This window comes from Triturus cristatus, chromosome 3_2 (assembly GCF_964204655.1).
Source record: "Triturus cristatus chromosome 3_2, aTriCri1.1, whole genome shotgun sequence".
Taxonomy (NCBI): Eukaryota; Metazoa; Chordata; class Amphibia; order Caudata; family Salamandridae; genus Triturus; species Triturus cristatus.
In genome coordinates, this window is record NC_140584.1 from 893,767,085 (window position 1) to 893,790,989 (window position 23,905).

General features: G+C 46.3%; 1 protein-coding gene across 1 annotated transcript in view; it reads right to left on the reverse strand.

Moving 5' to 3' along the window:
* Positions 1 to 615: 615 nt before the first annotated feature.
* Positions 616 to 23,905, reverse strand: part of EMC6 (ER membrane protein complex subunit 6) — a 33,830-nt gene continuing 10,540 nt past the window's right edge. Inside the window, exon 2 of the mRNA XM_085649320.1 lies at positions 616 to 1,137. Coding sequence (XP_085505446.1) covers positions 782 to 1,114 — 333 coding nt within the window. The 5' untranslated portion in view covers positions 1,115 to 1,137 and the 3' untranslated portion in view covers positions 616 to 781. The remainder of the gene's footprint in view (positions 1,138 to 23,905) is intronic.

Consider the following 23,905-nt stretch of genomic DNA (forward strand, 5'->3'; position numbering starts at 1 on the left):
GGTCAACCACCCTACCATAAGAAAATGGCGTCGCGTGGTAGATTGGTGCACTGCTCAGGGGGAACTCCTATTCGAGGCACATGGATGCCCAACGAAATTCACCAAGGTATGGGGCAAATGGCTAAATCTATTACATTAACACTGCCCCACCTGTTCTCTCATGCACCTATGTGTTGCTTCTCAGTCTAGGGGGGGGGGGGGGTCAGGAGCCTATCTGTGGGGGGGGGGGGAAATCACATGACTTCTTACCGTTTTTGGGCAATAATTGCATCAAATTGCAATGTATGTGCTGTCACTTTGTTCGCTTTTAAAAACAATAAAAATTGTCCAAAAAAAAAATAAGCAAACTAATTGGCGAGGACATGAGCCCGAGCTAAAGGGACAATCATATCTTTTGCATGGTTGATAAATCCTAACAGTTTCACAGTGTGCCAGTCACTCTGCGCCTTTAGCAATTGTGACCAAACTGACAAAACGTGGTAGAATAGTTCATCAAATTATTGCAATTCCATTTTTCAAGTCCTTCCCACCAAGAGGAAAATTAAGAAACAAATTCAGTGACTACATTCATGACAATTTAGAACTACGGTGAAAAAACTCAACGGATATCACAACTAGTTCAAGACTTGATTTAATTAGAGGAACAGAACTGCACGGCATTAAGTTACTATTACACAAAAAGACAAACAATTAGAAATTAATAAGGAGTCTTGGTCTGTCGATTAAATGAATTGAGTAATAGTCCTCAAATTTCATTAAAAACATCTGAGGATTTATTGCTTTAATAGACATGCACCATGCCATACAAGAAAGTCCAGAAAAGGACATAAGTGAATAGGCCTCCAACAAGCCCTCCGGTGAAGAGTGGTCTCCGGGATTTGAAATATTTGTTCCACCGCCGGCCAGATTTGAGCACCAAGAGTAGAGATAAGAGAAATGAGGCTAGGAAATAAAAGACAAAGCCGTACAGGCCAGTCAGGCCCAGAATTCCTGCTGTAGCCCCCGACAAGGCAGATACAGATGTCCTGCAATAGTCCAAAACCGCAGCATTGCCTCGCACTGCAGCTTCACTGATGAACTGAGGGCCTTCACGCTTCATCGCCAAAGCTGCCATTGCTGTAGATAGTTTTAACTGCACTGCATACAAAAGGAAGAAAGTAAAATAGTTAACGAAAGCAGTTTGGGGTAACGTGCATTGCAATAATTTTCACTGTAGCTATGCTGCCAGAAAGCCGGTACCAGAGTAAATGCAGAATTTCACAAATAAGCTCCATCTAGCTGGGAGCCGCTGTGATAGTACTAGAATGGAATTCAGGTCTGAACTACCAAATTGGACGCCCTTCGGACAAGTATGGATGGGAACTGTAAAATGTAGAGTGGGGGAGAACGCTTGCATACCCCCAGAAGTTGTCACATAGCACACGCCTCAAGTACATCCAATATTACACACAACATACTCGACAACACACGATTAGGGTCATCTATGGGGGGCGACCCTAGTGAGTGCCATGCTGGAGGACTTTAGCCACATAACATGGAGCAGACCGGACATGGTTTTCATGTAATGTTGATGTATACTTGGCACTGTACCCGATTTTAAAATGTTAACCCTGTATCACGTTTATACTTTTTTTGAAAAACGTAAAAACAGATTCTAACAAAAAAAAAACAGACGTGGGATGCTTTGGACTCAAGCGGTTTGTGACGAAACAAACTTAACGAGACCCTAGATTGTGCACTTGAGAACACTCCTGACACATGCCTCTTGGGCGCCTTTCCTAGACCCATGCTCAGGAAGGTTGAGAACAGGTTCAGTGAACTGGCACTAATCCTAGCAAAGATAAGCACAGCCATGGCCTGAAGGCTTGGGCTCAAAATGGAAACTTGGGTTGGAGGTTTAACTTTGTGGGTGCGTGCGGAGGAGCGGGTATTGCTGCGGTAGGAGGCAGTGGGGTCTGTCGTAGGCCAATGGTCGGAAGTGGTCGATGGATGGGAGTTCTCTACAGCTGAAGTCGATCAGGTTGGGGAGGAGCGGGTACGGGGCGATGGCCTGAACTTGACAGAGGGTACAGAATTTTGTTCAGGACTGCCCTGACTGATTGGGAAATTTTTGCTGCTGACAGTCCGCATCCAGCAGAAGAGACCATATTTCCTGCCCTGGGCGCCGCTCCCGGTTAGCCCCCCTGACCGTTCTCCTGCAGACTCAATGAACCCCCCCCCCCCCCGCACCCGCCCGGGAAAGTAGTTTAAATTAGAACACGGTTTAGTTCAATTGATGGGATTTTTGTTTTGTTTGATTTCCCACACTGGCATTGCTGCCACATCCCTGACATTCACAATGGTGTACCAAGATACGTTACCAAACCCAAAGATCCCGGGTGCACTTGGAGGTTCTGGCACCTCGTTCCCACACTATACATTATTGGGCCTCAGACTAATTCTGTGCCACTCTTGGTATATACAAAACCTTGATTTTGTCTTGAGAAAATGCAGGTGCTATTACGGGACAAAAGCTGGGAAGAAAGACCATTCCAGAGAAGGGGGGTGAGGATGAGATCCACACGAGAAGTTGATAATGATGTTGCATTACCATATATCAATCACACGCTCCTTCAATGTATATTGAGTTATATGTAGTTGGAAAGGTTTAAAAAATGTATGACCGTTTAAAATAAAAAATAAAACTACTAAATTCAGCAATGAATGTATCACGAACGTTTAGGATGATACAATGAAAACATTTCTAAAACCGACCAACTAGAATAATATTTAACAATAAACCATCATTACAGAAAAATGCTTCGTACCACAACCCCCGCCATGTATTTCTGTGGGGGTTAGGGTTGGTTACATCACTTGTCTGCTCCTTTTACGTACTATAGTCCTAGCACCAACTGCTAACAGGACAGTAGTCATGTAACGCAAGAAATACTTCCATAAGTTATTTATCTGACAGGGGAGAGAGAAAGATAATGAAGCACCAGTGGGGCTTTCTGCAGCAAAAGTTTAACCTTCTATATCTCATTCCAAAACAAACAATCCAAACAAACATAGGCAAAGCCAATAGGTCTCAGTTATGGAACATTAGTTTGCAATTTTTATGTTTTACCCAAGATGGCCACAATAAATATGCATGTATCCGAGACGGCAGTCTTTGAATGGAATAAGCTACAAGTATTGGCAAAACGAATAGGTATTGCCTCTACGAGCGATTGGTATAGCCTACTTTAGCCATGTTGGGACAGCAGTGTGGTTGCACAGGATGTTTAAAATTTTAATAAAAACGGATATGAAACAACCCTTATTGTTTCGTTATTTATTAAGGTTTGAGGGATTGTGTGAGGCTAGAAGTAAAATGTGAAATGCAAGGACGTAGTAACACGAACAATGGCTGTCTAAAATAAGTATTAGGATATAGGTAACACCAGCTGTTTTTTTAATGTTGGGCTGAGGGTGTAAAATAAAAAGAACAGTATGGGTAGTAGTAGGGAATAAATAATTTGGATAATGGGGAGGGTGATAGTAAATAAATCACCATGTTTAGTGGAGAGGACCGTTTCTTTATAATTTATGAAATCAGGTTTACATTGATTGAAATGATTTTTAATTAATGGGTTAAGGCAGCAGCTATGGTGGAAGGTAAGACTAAAATTTTAAAATGGGAGGGCTGAAGCAGCATAGAAAAAGATGTTAAAAAAAATGTTTGTATGGTTGGTGTTAAAAGGCAAAATGTTGTGGTAATTGAAAAAAACAACCTTCCTTATCACTGTTTTAGTATGGAAATAGGAAGCCCGTCATTCAAATTGTTACGCGTATTGTAAAGGTCAGAGCAGTGGTCTTTGGAGCTGGGGAATGAGGTTCTAGTATTGGCGTCGCCACATCATATGATTATTTGCTAATTACAATGTGGACATGTAAAAAGCAAGTTTAAATCTACATTCTGACATAGGAAGTTAAAGGAACAGAGGAAGCACATTTTCTTACCACAAACGAAACGGAATACAAGAGTGGGTGCGTATAACAGGTAAAACAGTAGCCTAAATGTCTAAGCATGTGGGCATGAGATAATAATGAATTCTGCTTGTTTTGGTTGGAAAGCACAAGTCAAGTTGAAAATAAAACTTAGGTTGTGGGTGAGGTGCAGTTGTGTCAACTCTAATATTTTAACTTGGCACAATAAAGACATTTTGGCAGTAGCATTTGCTTCCAGGGAGATCCATGAAGGTGGGCGTAAATAGTCGGTTATGGAAAAGATCAAGTATTCTTTGTGACAAACAAGCATTTACAGGGAATGTTGTTTGAAAACGAAAGTTTTATTCAAGAAAAGAACCCAAAAGAGCATACAGAACAAGAGAATGTGTAGGAATCAGTTGGGGTATTTTTAATGCTAGCTTTTAAAGAGGACTGTAAAAATTACCCTTGCGGTTCATATTTAGATACACATAAGCTAAAATAAGTTAAGGGTTAACATTTTCTCATGTACCCCATTTAATAACTTTTCAGGTCATAGGAATAATGAATAAAGGATTGGTAGAGGAAGATCAACAACAGCAATGGAACACGTGAAGCTGTAGAAGGAAGTTGTGAAAGCAATATCTTAATATAGGAGTGTGCAGTAGAAATAGAGACAAACAACTGAATCCGTGAAAGAGTCAATAAATAGGCAAAGTTAAAAGTATGCAGATTAAATCAGTCTTTTCTAGAAAGAAGGATTAGCTAATTAACCAATAAATGATGTGGACGAAAACACATTTTAAATTTCTCTTAAAAGAAATGGAAATGTTTAAAAAAGAAGAAAGTAAAAAATAAGTCAAATATCATTTGAAGCAGGAACGCATGCACTCACAATAATCGTAAGTAGCTACCACATGTGTGTATTTCCTTTGAACCTTTAGGGTTGTAGTTTTCAATTAAATGAGTTTTTAGCAAGAATTGTCAACTTTCTCGTTTTACAGGTCTTTATTGTGAAATGAGCAATACAGTGTTTTTTCCCTGGTTATCACTGATCTTAAACTCCTTGTAAACAGCACTGTTTCTTTAACTGTGTACGGTCACAGCTTGACTGTAATAAATTACAATAAACTGTGCTTCTTTGAGTTAACCCCGTATCTGCAGCTTCAAAGAGAGATAAAGCAACCTATGCTAGTAGCCGTAAAACTGTGTGAAGGGCTTTGACGCAGAAAAAGATGACGGGCGATACGCTGTTACATCCATAAGTCCTGACTTTGCAAATATAGAATCAGTTTTGAGTTCCGGCAGGCTAAACGCCCTGCTATATTGTGCAATACAATAATTTTCAGTTTGCCTGTAAGAAATTTGGAAATAAGAAAAGACAACCTCTTTCAAATCATAAATGTAGTGTTGAGGCATCAGCGCCATCGTTCGCATTTTTATGTGTATTGTAATGGGTAGGGAGTTGGTCTTTGAAGCTGGGGAATGAAGTTCAAGTCCCAGAGTCGCCACAACATTCTGCGAGTGGTTGAATGTGGTGAAATAATAGATACATTAATGCCAAGTAATAGGAAAAGCACATTTCCTGATCTCCAAAGTAATTTTTGACATGCAACTCTTGGGTTAATGTTGGAAACAAAGTGACGGTATTAATTTGAATGTGGTTATAAAAATAAAAACAAGCATTTGCAATGCGATAGGTCTTGCAGTTGCGAGGTTTTGAGCTATTGGCATTGTAAAGGACAATGCCTTTTATTTAGGTGTTTGAAAAACGTGCAATAATAAAAGGAATTGTCATTTACAATACCAGTAGGTCAAAGTTTCTAAAATGCGAGACCTATAGCATTGCAAATGCTTGTTGTTTACCAGCACCCCATACTGTCCTTTCACGTTACGGGCCACGCCCCTTGCTTTAGACCAACCGTGTCTAAAGAAAGATCCGTGGCTGCTATTAAAGTGAAAGAGCGGTATGGGGCGCTTTTACAAAAAAAAGCATTTGTTTGTCAACTTGACAAACAAATGCATTTTTTTTTTTTTAGGTCGAGCCTACAGCAGCGCATGCGCTGTTGCTCTACTTTTAGTAAGTGGGTTTTAAAAGTGCTTCCCACTGGCTTTTGCTGGCCTAATGCTTGCGTTCACGCGAGCGTGAACGTGCACAGCTTCCAGCTTTCAGATTACTTATACTTTGTGCGCTGCTGCGCGCACCACTCGCGTGTTTGCCGGTGTGCGCGCACACACAACCCCCTCCGCCTCTCTCTCCCGCTGCAGTCCCCATCTTTGCATTCCCCGCGACCAATGCTTGTTTTAATAAGTCCTTCTCCTCGGTCACCCATTTATAAGGCTGCATCTTGCTCGCCCGCCGCCGTTCATCGAGGGAGCCAGGCTATTTGTTGGCCCCGAGTGCTTATTCATCAACGCTACCCAAAGCAAAATCACTCTTTCGCCTCTGCTCTTATTGTCCCATCAATCTCGATGCGGGGAATCGATAAAACCCGCTTTTGTCATTTTTTCCCCCTGTACAGACTTTCCCCCTAACACAGCCTTTTTGTATTTACATTTTTTCCAGTGATCATCCGGCAAAGAGGAGATAGCAATGTGACATGAACGACCGACAATCACAGGCGCTCCGTGGATCAGGCATGGACCTTGTCATACTAAAGTCCTGCTTTCTACGATATCAACAGTGAGGAACCTCCAAACCCTGCTCCCAAAGACCTGCTAAGAAGGTCTTGGTCCAGTGGTGCTGCAATAATTTAGTCAGGGGTCGTCAATTCAAGCTTCCTACCCCTCTTACCTTCACCCCCAAAAAGGATCCTTGACCGAGGGGCCTGCAATGATTAGTTGGGGGGCACGGGGGGGGGGGGGGTCATCAACCTACTCCTAAATTTCTCTCATTTGAGGCTAGAAGGCAGGGACCTAGCCCACTTGAGATATCAGAGGCAGCTTTGAAACACCCTCACAGTAACAAAAGATCTCTAGTCTGCTCTTCTACCCATACAGATTAACAAAGACATTGTCTCAGTAATTCCCATCAACATCTGAGTAGCAGATTTCTTGAGAAATGATGCGACTATGAACCAAGCATGACTCGCACTCAAATTAATAGTTACACATTCATTGAACACTTTTCATTTTACTGAAGTGCATCTATGCCCACGCAGAGATCCCACATTCTCAACTGGGACCTGCATACTGTGGGTGCATCACGTCTGCAGTGCAAGTGATATGGAGACTGGGCCACTTACAGTTACTAAGTACTATGCACATGTCCAATAATTATGTATGCACTGGCTCCAATAACCTATATGGGTAGAGGAGTGGAGCCAATTGACAACAGCACGTCCAGAACCCTCTACCCATTTGGAAAAAGTTGCTTATCTTCAAAAATACTTGTTTTCATTTTCCTTGCAAGACTGGGGGGAAAACACCCCAAACCCACTTTTTTTCAATTTGTCTTACCACCGTATAATTTTACCCATTCCTAAACTTTAAGAACACCCGTACCACCCTATACCCCTACTCAGCCCCAAACTCTAAATACACACTTACCCCAACACTTACCTTCGCCTAAACCCTAAAAACACCCTTACCACCCTACACCCTTATCCATCCCTAAACCCTAACAAGCATTGGCATAGCCAATAGGTCTCGCTCTTGGGACCTTTTAGCCATGCAACAGTTGATGTACCAAGGATATTGTGCTGCATAACTAAATACTTATAAGGTCCCAAAAGCGAGACCTATTGGCTATGCCAATGCTGGTTTGTAAATGTGCCCCGTGAAAGCACACATGGAGTGCTGAATGTTGCAGGAAGCCATGTAGTGCCTCAGTATGAGAAAAACTCATTAAAGAAAATAGTGCTTACAGACTAAATAGGATGTAGCGTGTAACAACCGAAGTAAAAGGGCCAGTCATCATGGGAGGTTACAAATGAAGATAAGGTGGTACTAAGGTGGGAATAACAAGTCTATTAATGAACCAGAAGCCAGCATTTACGAAGGACTATGACAAGCCAGTGGCAAATATGGGCGGGGAGTGGGAGGGGCTTCAAGTACATACTCCAATACAGCCTGCCTCACAGAACAGTGCATTCACTGCCCAGGCTCGCCCTGAAAAAAATCATTGTGAAGTAAAAGACTATATAACTAAAGTAAGCACAACGATAAGGAGACGGTATACAAAAGGAAAACAAGCATTTACAATGCAACGGTCTCGGCATTGTTAAAGTTAGAGCTATTGGCATTGCTCATGACATTATTCTATAGCTATCATTTCAGAGCCCGTAGGATGCCGGCGTCTCCGCACCCCGCTGGCTCGAAGTGCTTGAAAAAACATAAAAGCGACATAATACAGATTAGAGACACAAACACACACAAACACCGCCCCCCCCCCCCCCCCCAAACACTCCCTCCCCCAAGACCTCTGCTTCAGGGACAAAACCGAAGTCTTTGCCACTGAACGGGGAAGGTTGTGTGTTGCAACCGGAAGAACCGTGTGTCAAGCAGGGTACTTTCTAGGAGGCACAGGTCCATGTGGCACAGAGAGGGAGGAAAGAGATGAATAAAGCAGAAGTAGGCAAAGAAAAGCATGGTGAAGAGAGTAAGGGGATGAGTGGCTAGAAAGGGGAGAGAAAAGAAAGACTGGGGGGGGGGGGGGGGGGGGCAACAGAGAGGAAAAAAAGGAGTGGTGAGAGAAAGGGGAATAAAGAGGGCAAGGACGTAGAAAAATAACCAAACAGGGTGAGCGAGACAAGAGGGCAGATCACGATTGTAGAGGCGGGGTAGTGACGACAGAAATGAAGAGAGATACTGCACGCAGCAGGGAGTGCCACCTTCTAAGCAAGCAGTCTCAGCTAAGACAATATAGTTGTCTCCCCGTCCCCAATGACCAGGCCTTCACCCTCCACTCCAACGCAACCACCTCCCCCACAGAGTCTGAAATGCACTCGGGCCCTTACCATTCACCCTAGGTCCAGCCCACTCTGCGGATCTCGGATAAGGGACCCTGGGCAGAGGGTTCTTCCTGCAAGTGTCCCGTGCCCAGTGAAACAAGCCCCTCCCCCGGCCAGGGCAGGTTTCTGCCGTCCTGCACTCGTCTGCCAAATCTAAAAAAAAAAAAAAAAAAAAAAACCCACAGGACAGGCCTCAGGGCCCTCTCAAGACACGGGCTGGGGTGTGGGCTAAGTCTGCAAGAATGTGTCCAATTCAAGCCAGCCTGGCGTGGTTTAAGCGGTACGCCTCCTCTTGGCGCTATTCAAGCGCCCGTCTGTTAAAGCGCATGAATGAAATCTGACTTTTTCGGAAGACCCTCGAGACCCGCCTGTTTCTACATCGGTATACATACTCTTGTTCTACATTTCACCGTTAACCGTTTCCGGGGCCAAGAGGCGCATGAGAGTCTTACGCGGCGCTTTACAACAAGGCCATAACGTAGAAGCATCTGTGCTAAACCCACCTTTGCTACTGGAAGTCCTGCTGTGCACAGGCACGCTATCCCTGCACGCTCTTGGCCACGCGCCCCGTAGCTCCCCTCGCCCTGGGGCCCTCTGCTCACTCAGGTTGTGCAGGCCTCTCACAGGAAGTTTTCCCACAGCGCTCTGATGAATAGCTCTCAGAGCCATTAATTTCAGAAGAACGTTTTGCTGGCTGGGACTCAAGAGATGGCCTCCGAGTACTTCCTGTTTGCCACAGAAGCCGCACGAGCTGGTGGAAAGGGCGCGCACTGTATCCTGCCTGAAATTAGCAATTCAAGTGAACATGACAACCAACGCCCACGTGTGATCGCCTAATTATGCAGACCTGGCATATTGGACAGATGCACACGGGGTGGAAACGAAGGCAAGAAAGCGGCAGAAGGGGAACTGGGTACACTACACGCAGTGTACCAGAGCAGATGCAATCTGGGGTATGCAGGGGAAACCGGAGACTTCACACAATAGCGCTCTTAAAGGCAGGCTGGCGTCGGGCCACACACAACTGACTCCGCCACAGCTCACATGGCCTACCTTTTGTGGAGGGGCTTACAGAAGCGGATACAGAGCAGGAAAGAGTCTATTAGCCGAGCCCGCAGCGGGGGAGTCCCTGTGATGTCCGAGCAAGGGAAAGTGACACGGAGTCTGTTTACAAGCCGAGGTCACCGGAAGACACCACTGCCTTTCTCCGAGGCGAAGCAGAAATGCCTCGGAGAAACGCAGTGGCGTTTTCGGATTCGGGGGCGTGTTTTTCTTTTTCTCTCCTCTTGCCATTGGCTGGAGGAGATAATTAGAAAAGGACGGTGCCTGTTCTGAGTGACAAAGCCTCTTCTCCAATGGCTGGCCAGCATTCAAGAGGCCAGCCAATGGAGAAGAGGGGAGAAGAGGGGCGGGTTCAAGCCCCTCTTCTCCAAAACATTAAATCTCCGACTTCCGGTTCTACCTTCGGCAGACCGGACGGTCCTCGACCTAAAAACAGCAGCAAGCCCCGAGAATGTGTTAACGGATACACACGCTGGCACACTGTGCCTGTTTGGGTGTTGGCCCAGTCACAGCAGTTGCTGACCTGGGCAAGCCGTCCCCATCTTCTCTTGTAAATGGCAGGCTGCGTATCTTTGCGTGAGAGGCCTGAGGCTACGGGCCAGGCTGGGCCATTGGTGTGTTCACGCTAAAATCCCAACAGCTGAAAAGTTATGTTGCCTTGATATAAACAGATTGTACTCTGCCCCTTTTTTTTTCTTTAAATTGGACGTTCAACTGTGCACCACCCAAATTGCGGGGGTAAATAATGACATGTATTTTTTGGACGTTTTACCTCAGTGTTGTTCTGGTCGGGGTGTTAATGTGTTAGCTTTTGTTCTTTGAATGCAGTGTCTCTTTGCCAAGGACATAGCGCATACGGCAGCTGACTTGCTACATATAGAACTTTAGGGTGGTCAGGGTGTCAAATATTTTTTTAATACATTCGACCAACCTATTGCTTATCCTATAGTTTGCATGGTAGCAGTGCTACGACAGATTTGCCCTTGGGCGCTCAACACTCCTTCCTCTTACTGAACGTACTTGCATTCATCGACATCGGAAGAATGAAATCTTTAGCGGCCCCTGCTAAATGCAAACCTTTGGAATCCAGGGGCGAGCGCACAACAGAGGAGCACGTGCCTAGCTGACTGAGCTATCGTGGTAATCGATTAGTATTGCAAGGATTCCAGGACCTCACTGTCGTGCCTATGAACTAAGAATTACAACTGACAACTTTGGCGCTGAGGAACCAGGTTCAAATCTCGGCGTCGACTCAACACCCTGTGATTCTGGGCAAATCACTTAATCTCCACAAGCCTACCCAAAAATATTTTCTCCTTGTGTAATGTAACTGGTGCTCCTGTAAAGCGCTCTAAAACCTCGCGCTAAATATAAACTACAAATGTACGCCTGATGCAAAAAATGGAACTTTGTGGTATGATTCAAACATGACGCACAGCTGCCCTTCACTTTCCACACATTGCACCCAGCTCAGTTCACAGGAAGACGCTCGGCCCTCAATCGAGTGAAGGTTTGTTTTGCTAATCACTGGCCTCACGCAGTGGTCAGTGCCAGCGGGCTACTGGAGGCCACGACCCTGCCACACCCTCTGCTCCAGGAGGAGGTCTGCGTGCAGGCCGTAGTTGTTGTGGTCTCCTGCTCTCTTGATCTCAGGGGAGGGAGAGACAGCCGGCTGCTCAGTTGGCGGGTGCCCCCAACCTTCAGGTTGCCTCGTGCGACAGATGTCTTGCACAGATAGCGGAGGTGTCCCCGTGTCCTCTCAGCACTACACCCCCTGAATCGAGGTTGCAGAGTCGATAACATGCCCAGGCATGTCCTGCAGACGTTCATGTAAGGGCCGTATGGGCGCTTTCCGTGGCAGCCACAGACTGGCCTGCTGAGGGGTTTGCGAGTCACTCGGCCTCCCCTTGCGGATGCCGTGGCTATATACTGCAGGCCGCCAGGTCAAGTGATTTAGGAAGCATGCCTTATGGTAATAATACCCACGTTGTTCAAGTCTGTGCAAACTGGAGCAGGAAACAATAGTTTTTGTTGTTAGCGTTGTTCTAATGAATGTTATTACTTTTTTAGTCGGTCTAAACGCCATTCCACAGTACTTCATGTTCGTTTTGACATAGTGTAAAAAGAAGCTCAAACGTAAGTTGCATCCGATATTCGCATTTTGTTGAACGCTGGTGGAATGTTACTTTGTTAATGTTAGGCGGCGTGGTGTGCCATGGAAGAAGTAACAATAAGTCCTTGTATTAGAGACAAGCATTAGCCCAGTCCGGTTTTCTCCGCATTATTTTTATATTGTAGAGTTAACGCGCTAAAACGTAGCAGCTCTGTGCCAGGCAGCCCCGAAGACCGCAGCTAATGTGATAAACACCGCACGCCAACACACAACGTGTAATTGGACAATTGCCTTCCCGCCAGCTACCTGCAGCAGGTAACAAAGAAGCATTGCCAAATTCTTGAGGTCATATTAAGTAATGAAGATCTGATATGTGCCACAGCGGGAACTGGAGGTGTGTACTTCTGTGTCCTGCCCCAGAGGGGCCCTTGCACAGAGCCAGTCCTCGTCACCGACAGCTGGTGCATGTGTACATCCCCAACAAGCACAGACCTGATCTTTCCCGAGTTCATTCTGAAGCCACAGCGCACCCACCCATTGCAACACGCGGAGGCCCACGACACGGGAGCCGAGACAAACAGGCCACACGATACCCGGCCGCCGCACAGAGCATCTAATCTGGTCTTCCAAGAAAGTAGTGTTGAAATATGACCCGTTCTTCCGCGAAGGCAGCTGCATTCCTGACGTGAAATTCCCCAACCCCATGTCACCCACAGACCCAAATCTGGTTCAAGCGCCTTGTCTCGGGGAGATGCTTTGTTTTTTGGGGGGGGGGGCGGGCAGGGTACACACACAGTTACGTCACACCTAGGTAAACATCGTTTGGGACCACGCATCAGTCTACGAAGAGCAATTTCACATAAGTCTCGTAAAACAGCTGGGCACTACACTACAGGCTTTCAGTGACATGGAGTCTGTTTACAAGCCGAGGGCACCGGAAGACACCACTGCCTTTCTCCGAGTCGAAGCAGAAATGCCTCGGAGGAACACTAAAGTTATCGAAATGCAGGAAATATGTGGCCGAGATGCACACACAAATACGGGTGAACCGCGCAGGATCTTTACAAAATACACTGAAGCTGAAGAAAGGCATAATATATGTGGCCGTGGTGCAATCAAAAACACTGGTGCCAGCTAAATAAAGTAGCTTCCACAAGGAAAGCAGTGGAATGACACAAGAACTTGGGCCATGCTGCATGAGAGAGTTCAGCACATCAAGCCGACACACGATCATATACAAGGAAGCATATCAGAGGGCAATGAAGTAGACCAATGATAACCAATGGGCAGGCTGTAAGCTCACTGATAGTAAACAAAACGTCTAGAAGAGACTGAGCATTAGCGGTCTAGGCGAGACTTAAAAATAGAAGAAAGACATTAAAAACGATATTACTTCACACATGTGCAGGCACACATTTTGAAACTATCTAAACACATTTTAATGAGACTGCCTGCTGATAGTGTGGCAAAAAAGTATGACAATCGGCCTACTGGAGGTTCAAAAATTAACTTTAAAAAAAAAATCACCTTTCCCAAATATTTATTAAAAAACACAACTACACCACTGAATCTGATTGTTAATAAACATTAAACAGTGTCTGATTTATTCCAGTAGCTTGTCCAAAACCGAAGATAGAGTTATAATTGTATTCCTAACTTTAATTTTTCTAATTGGACAACCACAGCTCTTTAAAATAAATTATAGTGGCTAGTCACTGTAGATACATGCAAACTTTACATTCTTGCATGTGTCACTTTCGGACACTGGTCATCCTACCTTGTGAGCTACAAGGCATACAAAGATGTGATGTATTTAATATTTAAGAACAGGGATCTTTCGGATCATAAAAAGGTATTTTGTCAGATTCCCCCACAGGTTTAACACATGTAGGAGTCACAGTCAGGCTACATAGGTGGGAATGAAGCCATGTTTTCTGTGTCACGCTAATGGACGGTGCAATAAGTGCTGCAGTCCCAGGAGCGATGTAACTTCATTCCACTAGTGCCATTGTCCTGCACCATCTACTAGGGCCTTGCTGTAAAGATAAATACATAAATTGGAGATTATCCAATTTTCCCATGTTTTAGGGGTCAGACGACATACACAGGGGCCTGGGGAGTCACGCCCCAGTGCGCAGAGTTAAAAACCCACCAATATAGCTCAGTAAAACATTAGGCACAAAAAGAAGCACTTTCTCACAAGGAAGGTGAGACCTAAAATTCTCTTGGAGGGCATGAAATTTCCACAATTACATTTGACAACTTTGAAGATGATCCACCAGCAACCAAGTGTTGTCTTTTAGGTGTTTGAGCTTTAAGTCAAATGTATATTTAATTTTGCTGCCACTGCTGAACGTCTAACACAATTACTCAAGGAGACAAAATGTGTTTGCAAGAAAGCTCAAGCTAATGCATTTACAAGGATAAAGAGTGGTTGCAGTGCTTATTTTGCAACCATTTGTACCACAGATGCCTGTTTATATCGCAGAAGACCCCACTACGTATGGATTAGGGTAGTGTCCAACCAAAAAGGCAACAAAGTGGAGACATTGCGGCATCTGCAACAGTAAGGTTCCAAATTCACACTGCAACGGATCACAACCACATGACATCACTAGTGGGACTGGCCAATTTACATTCTAATAAAACTACAATACAGATGGCAGGACTGGGCACAACATTTATGAAATACAGTCTTGCCACAGAACACGCCCAAGGTCATCTAAACAACAAGCATTTGCAATGCAATAGGTCTCGCATATTTGAAAGCTAGAGCTCTTGGTGTTAGAAATGACAATGTTTTATACTTTTGTTTTTTGTATGTAGTGTAGTGATGATATTTGCATAGTGCTATTGCCATTCGTATCGCCTTGTGGTGCTGTAGAACCAGAAAATGGGAAATAGGTTATGAGGGATGGGAGACAAGAGTAATATCATATGCTGGATGGAAAAAAAGTAACAACAATGCAATTATATGCTTCTGAAGCCACAAGATTTTAAACAGGACTATTTATTTCACAAACATGACACATAATCCACAACCTACTGCATAATCTCAGATCACACAACAAACACATAGTAGCTCAAATGAAAGCAAAAACAAAAAATCATGACACGTGGTGCTGGGCAATGGCATGGTCTCTTGAAAGTTCAATCTGTCACCGTACAGTTGTTGATTGTTGAATTCAAGTATTAAACTGGTACTAATGTGGTCAATCTTTTCTCCAGCCAGTAGTTACTGTCACAGATGCAACCACACAAGCATGCACACACACACGCATGCAGGCATAAGCACATACAAGCAGACACAGACGTGCACATAGACATGCACATAAGTAAGCATGCACATACATATACAGCTTTACCAAGAGGAGATACATTTACACACTCACACATGCATGCACATATATACAAGCACAAAGGCACTCACACATACCTGTGCATATGTGCACACCCAGACACACATGCACGCACTCGCACATATACATGCACACACTCTGGTGTGTGTCTTGCCTCACCCCTGTAAGGTAGCTTAAATGAAATATTTATTTTACATTTTTGGAAAATGTAAGCATTTGAAGTGCTCTGACTGGGGCAGCGGATAAATGGAGCCAAGAGGCAGATAGGGTGGCAGACACAGAAACAAGAGACAGATGGAGATAAGAGGCAGATACTTCGGCAGACAGAGAAACGAAAGAGAGCTAAGTATGTTAGATGGGGGAAGAGCAATACGGAAAACACAGACAGGAGAAATAGATGAGAAGAAACAAGAGATGTTAAGGACAGAGAACGAGATGGGGCAACATGGGTGAATGGGCACGAAGAGAGAGCAAGATAGAAAGGGGAGAGAGATGAAGACAGACGTGAGAGAGAAAGGGGAAAGAGATGAAGACAGGTGAGTGGGTAAGGAGAGAGAGAGAAAGGGGAGAGAGATGAAGACAGAGGTGAGTGGGTAAGGTGATAGAGAAAGAAGGAGAGACAGAGATGGTGCGACTTGGGGTAAGTAGTAAGACGAGAGCAAGAGAGGGGGAGAGATAAGACAACGGGGTGGGTTACATGAAAGATAAATAGAGCGGGAGTGAGATATTGAGTGAGAAGGATGGGTGGGTTAAATAAGAGATAGAGGGTGAGCGTGGGGTGAAAAGACAAAGGGATGGGTAAGGTGAAAGATACAGAAAGAGAGGGAGGGAGAGAGAGAGATGAGGAGAAGCGATAGGGAAATGTGAGAAAGAGAGAGGGACTAGAGAGAGGGAGAGATTGGGAGACATGGGTGGTCTAGTAAATTGGGAGAGAGAGGGAGGATGGTAGAGCGAGATTTTGAGAGGGATACACTTAGAAAGAGAGCGCAAGAAAGTGAATGAATCTGCGGCTAATTATGTGAGATTTGTAGCTCGTAGATAAATAGTGGTTCAACACAGCCTTTGAGTTTACAAAGTGTGAGAGCTGTAGACATCAGCGCATGGACATGTGCCAAGAGACCTCTCGGTGCGGCACTCTGCATGTTTGTCCACACTCGCTCTCCCGAAGAGCTGTCCAATGTGCAGTCTCAGGTATGCAGTGAGTCCCCCACTGCACACCCCACTTCTAAAACACATATCTTCTGGTCGGGAGTGTTAGAGATGGCGAGGCAGAAGGAAAACCGGCTATTCTCTATTTCAATTAAAAGTGCAGAAAGTGAAGACACACAGTCGCGGCATCCCAGGAGGCCAGCAGCCTAAAGTACCCTACATGCTTCCTTCTAGGAAGGCAGGCCCTATTTCAAATAAAAGTGCAGAAAGTGAAGGCACACAGTCACTGCATCTCAAGAGACCAGCAGCACCGTACGTGCCTTTTTTGAGGTCTGACTCCATGGTATTACAAACACACTCGGGTGGCTAGTGCTACTGTCTATACTTGCTTTAACTTTGCAGCGCCAGCCACCGCAGCAGTTGAGGGATTGCCACCCGCCTCCTGAGTCCACCACCAGAGTACTGGCCGCTGCAACAGTCACAATCAGTCTCTCCCTCGCCTCAGGAGCAATAGAATTTGTGGGGGCGCATTGATTTTAATACTGCAGCTCAGCTGACAGCGGCTGGTGCAAGCACTCAGGCAGCACCGCCAGAGCCATGATTGGCATGAGCAAACTGTCCAGCCACCCTCCCATAACAAACACCGGTTCTGCAGCACGACGTGACGTCGTCCCCGTGGCATCAGAGACTGTACCACGCAACTCTGTAGCCAGCACAGCGGGTGCCGGCACCAGTAAACGATCCCTTGCTGCAGCAATAAATACAAGCAGCGACAAGCGGCAGAGGAAGGTACGAATTAAAACAAGGCGCGACGGGCGGGTGGCAGTGAGCGGGGCACACAGAGGGCGGGTGGCGGTGGGGGAGTGACAGTGGGGAGGACGACACACATGTGCATCGAGCACTGCCATAAGTATGAAGCAATGCAATAAACAACTAGGACCCACAGAGTGGCATGCAGAAAGCTGACAAAAAAAAAAAAATAAAGAAGGAGAAACGGGCGTGTGGCACTGGGGGAGTGTACACAGAGGGCGGCGGGTGGCTGTGCGGGGGGAGACAAAAGTCGGGAGGACAACACAGACGTGCATCGAGCACTGGCACAAGCATGAAGCAATGCAATAAACAAGCATTCGAAAGTAATAGCGATCACGATCAAAGTGATCGCGATCGCTTGGACGGGAGCGGTGTGTGGCAAGCACGCGAGTGGTGCGCGCGCAGCAGTGATTGGCGGCTGCGCGCGTGCACGTTCACGTGCACTGTAGCTTTAGGCCACGGCAGCACTTTGAAAAGCCCAGTTATAAAATGTCTCTTCGAGCCTTTGGCTCGCGAGACCTAAAAAAAGCATTCTTTGTCTAGACTGTCTGTTGAGAGTGTGAAGTCATTAAGGATGACATCATGGATTAAGACACAAAAGTTTATTATCCATAGTGATGGGAAACTGTTTCCGAAACTAAGTGATGTCAGGGTCGAATGGAAAATTGTCTTATAGAAGATTGTAGAGTATGTTAAGAAGTTACCAAGTAGTGGCACAGAGAAAGGTCACTTCCAAACACACACCAAGGTATTACAAGCACACAGCAAGGTTTTAGCTGAACTATTCATTAAAGCTGGAATGTTAATATAGGGGAGAGACGATACCACATCCTGTAGAAAGAGGTTGTTTGCTTTCCCACCCATATGCGGCATTTGGGTATGAGAGCAAAAATAAACCCAGCGAAACATGCTGGTGCCTTTCCACAGAGAGGGAAGCAGAGAACAGGATTTTGAAGAGTGTCTAAAACACAGTACTGCATACTAAGTATCGGTATGCAGAAAAGAACCCATGGTTTCTGTGGTCATACCAGGAGCATGAAAGCAAAAGCTCAGGATAAATTTCCAGGGGTCAATTTGTACTGTTGTCGTAGAATTGTACTCATAGAAAGAGGTTACATTTGTGAGAAGCCAAGATCCTAAATATGTTATTGGATTTATTTTTCCTGTATTAGCAAGAGTCGTAGTCAAGTACCAGTCCATGGAGTACAATTTGTGTTGGAAGCCAGATGATAGTTAAAGCACAGCACTATAATAATAAATAAAACCTTTACCCTATACCATCCCCAAGGTAGAAGGAGTAGAATGTGTCACAGATTAGCAGGAGAGTTTGTTCATCTGGGAGAGGCAGTTAACCAGTGGGTAATCTCGGGAGAGGGACAGTGTGGGTGCATCACAATACTATGCATCTCATAAAGTATGTCTGAGTCTCTGGGAAGGAGGTATAGGGTCAAATACCTAGATCCTGTATAGTTATCAATTACAGGGCGACTATGATGCAGTAGTAGTAGTAAAGAAGAAAAGGTTGACAGACAATGTGGAGAGAAATCAGAAGAAGAGGTAAAATAGATTGTAGTGAGCCAAGAGCATGGAGTTTAAAGTAGGGAATCTAACATGAGTGAAAGTTGGCAGGGACAAGCTCAAGGATGAATTGAGGTTTGGTCACATGGAGGTTGTGAATAGAGTCTCCAGATCTGCTGCGTTTGCAGTAGTGGAACAAAAATGGTGATGAACATAAATTCTAATTTTAGGAAGGTGAGTATTTGAGAGAAGGAAAATGTTGATGACAACTGCAAAAGCAGAAATACGTAAAGTACAGGGGAGCAAAGTGTACTGCCTGAGCCAAGGTTATTTTATTAGTTTGTTTTCTTCAGGCTCCTGTTGATGTTCTGATATACCGGTACTATTTTCTAACATTCCAACTTGACACCATTTACCACATAAATCTCAATAAAATGTGTTAAAAAAAAAATAGGTATAGTACAAAGGTGGTCAACAGAAAACTATTTTTGAGTAAGAATTTACAATTTTTTTTGTGGTTCTTGATATAAAATTTAGATTTTTCACAGCCTGCTGGGCAGAAAATCTGGATTTTATTAAGGACAGAGGCTAAGATTATGCAAATCTCCTTTATTGCACAGCAGCAACAATGAAGAGATCTATAACTTCAAAACATTCTAACAGAGTATAAAGTCCATGTGCACGTAGACATCTCCCTTCTTTGTAAAGCGAACAAGATAACTTCACTGGAGACGTCCGAAAGATCTCTTGAAATAACTAATCTGAAAGACGAGAAAAAAAATAGGTTATATTCCCAGGGTGGGATCAGTAGAGGAGGGATAATCTTAGCCTCCGTGTCCTCAATAAGATCCAGATTTTCTGCCCAGCAGGCTGTGAAAAATCAAAATTTTATGACATGACACGGAGGCTAATAATATGCAAGTTTAAAGTGAGTTCAAAACATTATCAATAACATTTGAAACAGGTTGAAAATAACATCTTTTGAAAATGCATTCATTTGACCAATCGGCAGCCTTAAGGATATCTTGAAAGCCACCACCCAGAATAAATGCTTTGGAAGCCGAGGCTCCTCTAAAAGAATGAGCACCAAAAACTGAAATATCGATCCCAGCTTCTTTCATAACATCCTTAACCCATCAAGCTAATGTGGGAGAGGAAACTGCTCTATGGGGAAACCTGTGAGATATTAATAATTGATCGACAGGACCTCTTAACCTTAAGGTTCTCTTTTCGTACTCCAACAAACACTTCACCACACAAACTTTCGTTCTGAGGAAAGAAGGGGTAGAAAACAGAAGATTACAGTTTTAGTTCGTCTTCTAAGGAAAAAACAAACTCCCTCAGGTTGGTAAGTTCTGGAAGAGATATCTAAGGCTTTAACATCCGACGTACGTCTGAAGGAGACAAGGCACAGTAAAACAGTGAGTTTGTAGGACCGTTTCTTAAGTGAGAGAGTGGAGTTCTCACCCCAATCGGCAATTATTCTAAGGACATCTGTTAAAAAGTACACTTAAGGGGAGTGAATAAGGATCCGCAGTCCATTTGTAGATGAATAAGATTCTTTAATTGAAGATGTAGGTTATACAGCTCAGCCATCCAACTGCCAGCAGATTCATCCCGCAAAGACCCAACATTCCTACAGCCAGCTCATGATGAGTTGGCACTCTAGAACCCCATCACCTCACAGAGATGTCAGAAGTGACAAAACACAAATTAGCAAATTACAACAACATCCCTTACATCCCATAGTTTAGAATATTTGGGCAAAGGTGGATTTAAGACGGGGGGGGGGGGCGCTAGAGAGCCCACAGCGGAATGGCTGCCTCTTGAGACAGCTCCGCCGACCAGGCTCGATTAACGGCTGCAACAAGGCGATGGCGGGCGCGCAGCTGCATACTACCGCCAACCACTGATGTCGAAAGGCAAGGGCTCGGAATGCGTGCACCGGAGAAGGGGCGCTGACGAGCGATCATCGTGAAAAACGGCAGGATTCCCCGGGCCGCGGACGCGATGTCCGAAGCACCCAAGATGGCGGCGCCCTACGGCAGTTGGGCTGCAGACGAGTAGCGCTGTACGGCGGTTCCTGCGACACATGGACCCAGCGAGTGCCGCTATCTGATGGGCGGCTCGGAGGCGAGTCGGATGCCTATGCCGCGGGCACCATACGCCACAACGGACCCTGTCGCCACCGGATACTTCGTGCTGTGGTGTGCGGGCGTGGGGCTGTAGGCGTGCGCCGGGAGCAGGTCACCCAGTACGGCCGGAGGGCGAAGTGAGGCGGACGGCCTACCAAACACGAGGGTCTGAGGTGCACTGGCCGGGGGCTGGATTGCTTGCGGCCCCGTCGCCCCTGGTGGTCACCTGGGCACCACAGATGGAGGATCGTGCAGGGTGAGAGCCACGTGCGAAACGCATGGCTGATCTGTCGCCTAGAGTGAGCGTGGGTGGACAGGCGCGGAGCGCGACCACTGAGCAACATCGCTAGTCTGGTATTGTCGTGGCTGCTGAGTGCTGCTGGACCAGGGTTTGGTCGCTGTTGTCGCTGCGGTCGCGGGTGACGGCCCGCCTTCCAAAGGATCCTCTCTGAGCTTGTGTGGGCCCCAGAACACTGGCGACTGCTGTGTGCTCTCCGATCTGGTGACTGCGCCGTGTGATACTCCCCGTCCACTCTCACAATGGGGAAACCGGACAAATCGCAATCAAAGCTGCCATTTGAGGGCAAAAAGACCACGAAGGAGCAGTCGGCCACGGCGGCGCCGGCGCAGAGTGTTCCGGGGGACGCGTCTGCGGGCATGGAGGGAGTGCTGCAGGCCATACAGCGTAGCCTGCAGGACATCAACGGTAAGCTCGACACTATCACGCAGAGGGTGGACCACATGTCGGCCAAACTGGATGGCCACGGATTGCGACTGGAGGAAGCAGAATCACGTATTTCAGCGGTGGAGGACGAATCCCATGGCACACAACAGCAGTGCACCGAGATGGGAAGGCTGCTGGAGGTTATCCGTAACAAGGCGGAGGATTTGGAGGCGCGATCGCGGCGCAATAACATCCGCGTCGCGGGCATTCCGGAGTCCACAAACACAGGGAAAATGGAGACCTACATCGAAGAGCTGATACGTGGCGTGTTTGGCATGGAACACCTATCGGCTATCTTTGTGGTGGAACGGGCGCATAGAACCCTCGCCCCGCGCCCGAAGCGACCCCCCGGGTGATCGTCGCTCGGATCCTGAACTACCGCGATCGTGATACCATCTTGCGGCTGGCACGAGAGAAACGAACCATCACGTACCAAGGCAACAAGCTGGAGTTCTTCACGGATTTTACGATGGCAGTTCAAGTGGCGCGCAAAGAATTCAACCCGGCAAAGAAAAAGCTCCGGGAGTTGAACATTGAGTATGCCATGCTCTATCCGGCAAGACTACGTGTGACCCAAGATGGCCGTCAAACGATTCTGCAGACGCCGAAAGCGGCTCAGGAGTTTCTCAAGAAGATAGTGGGCAGAAGGAGAGACCGACGACAGGCAGAGCAGAGGCAGGAAGCGGACATGGACGAGAACTTGGGCTGAGCTGCCGGGGATGTCCTATTGGTCCAGAACTGGTAAGACTATGCGAATTTAATACTATGGGGACACGCTCCGCTGACCCGTGCTGGGACTGAGCGCTGGCCGGTCCGGATGGGAGCGTCCTGGGGCTGTGTTATGTTGAGGCAAAGATGCGGGAGGCGACGGCCCGTTTGGTGTTGAACTGTGACAATTGAACTATCTGCCCAGCGTGGATACGGCGAGCGCCGGGGGGAGTACGATGGGTCCACGTTTGCTGCCAAGCGGACCAGCTGTCTTTGCTGCTTGGTTGCCCCATGGGGGGGGGGGATGGGATGCGTGGATGGATATCGGAGGCTCCTTTGTCCCCACGGTCTATTGTGCTGTAAGAATACACCAGTTGACTTGGGGGGTACGTGTCCTGGCGACTAACTTGCAACTGGTGCTCGTTGCGGGCCCCAGGATCCACACACTGATCAACGAGCGGGTGAGGTGCAGTATGCGTTGCTTAGCATGTGTAAGTGTATGCCTGGTCACATCCATACCCCTGGATGCAGTGCTGGGCTCTCGGTGGATTCCCCACGGCGGGTGCTCCCAACTCTAAGTTGATAACTGTTGTTTTGTATGGGTAGGGTATGGCTTTGGCATGGTTGGGTTGCTGAAATGGGAGGGGGGAGGGTCCTTAAAGGTTGGGATGTTTATTACAGGTCATGGTGTACGAGGGACATGGCTGAAGTCCGGCTTTACATGTGGGGGTATGATATCTCGGATCACGTTACTACTGACTGCTGTGATGGGCGGTAATATAAGGCTGCTGTTTGATAATTGTAATGTGTCCAATGGCTAGGAGGAAAGAACATGATACACCTTTAAATCTACTGACCTGGAATGTGAGAGGCCTAAACAACCCCAAGAAAATTAGGCAGATATTTGCATATCTAGACAGGCATCAAGTAGACATCGCGCTTTTACAAGAAACACACCTTGCGCCAGCATCCCCGGGTCAAGTGGGTACCAGATGGGCGGAGGTCATAAAAAGCTCCTCCTACTCCTCTTACTCAAGGGGAGTACTGATACTGATTAAAAAAGGGACACAGTTCGAAGTGTTAGACACCACTACGGATGATGCGGGCAGGGTTGTCCTCATCACAGGGACACTACGAGGGCAACACGTAGCCCTACTGAACACATATGCCCCAAATATGGATGACCCGGACTTTTACCACATGATATGGCGCACACTGGGTGACCCCCCTGACATTCCTGTGATATGGGGGGGAGATTTCAATCTGGCATTCAACGATCAGCTTGATAGGTCGGACGGCTCTACGGAGCCGCATAAGAAGGCGCTGAGTATGCTAAGGGATATCTTGGTAGACAGACACCTAACAGATATTTGGAGGGACAGGCACAAGGGGACCCGGGAAGCCACGCACGTTTCAGCAGCACA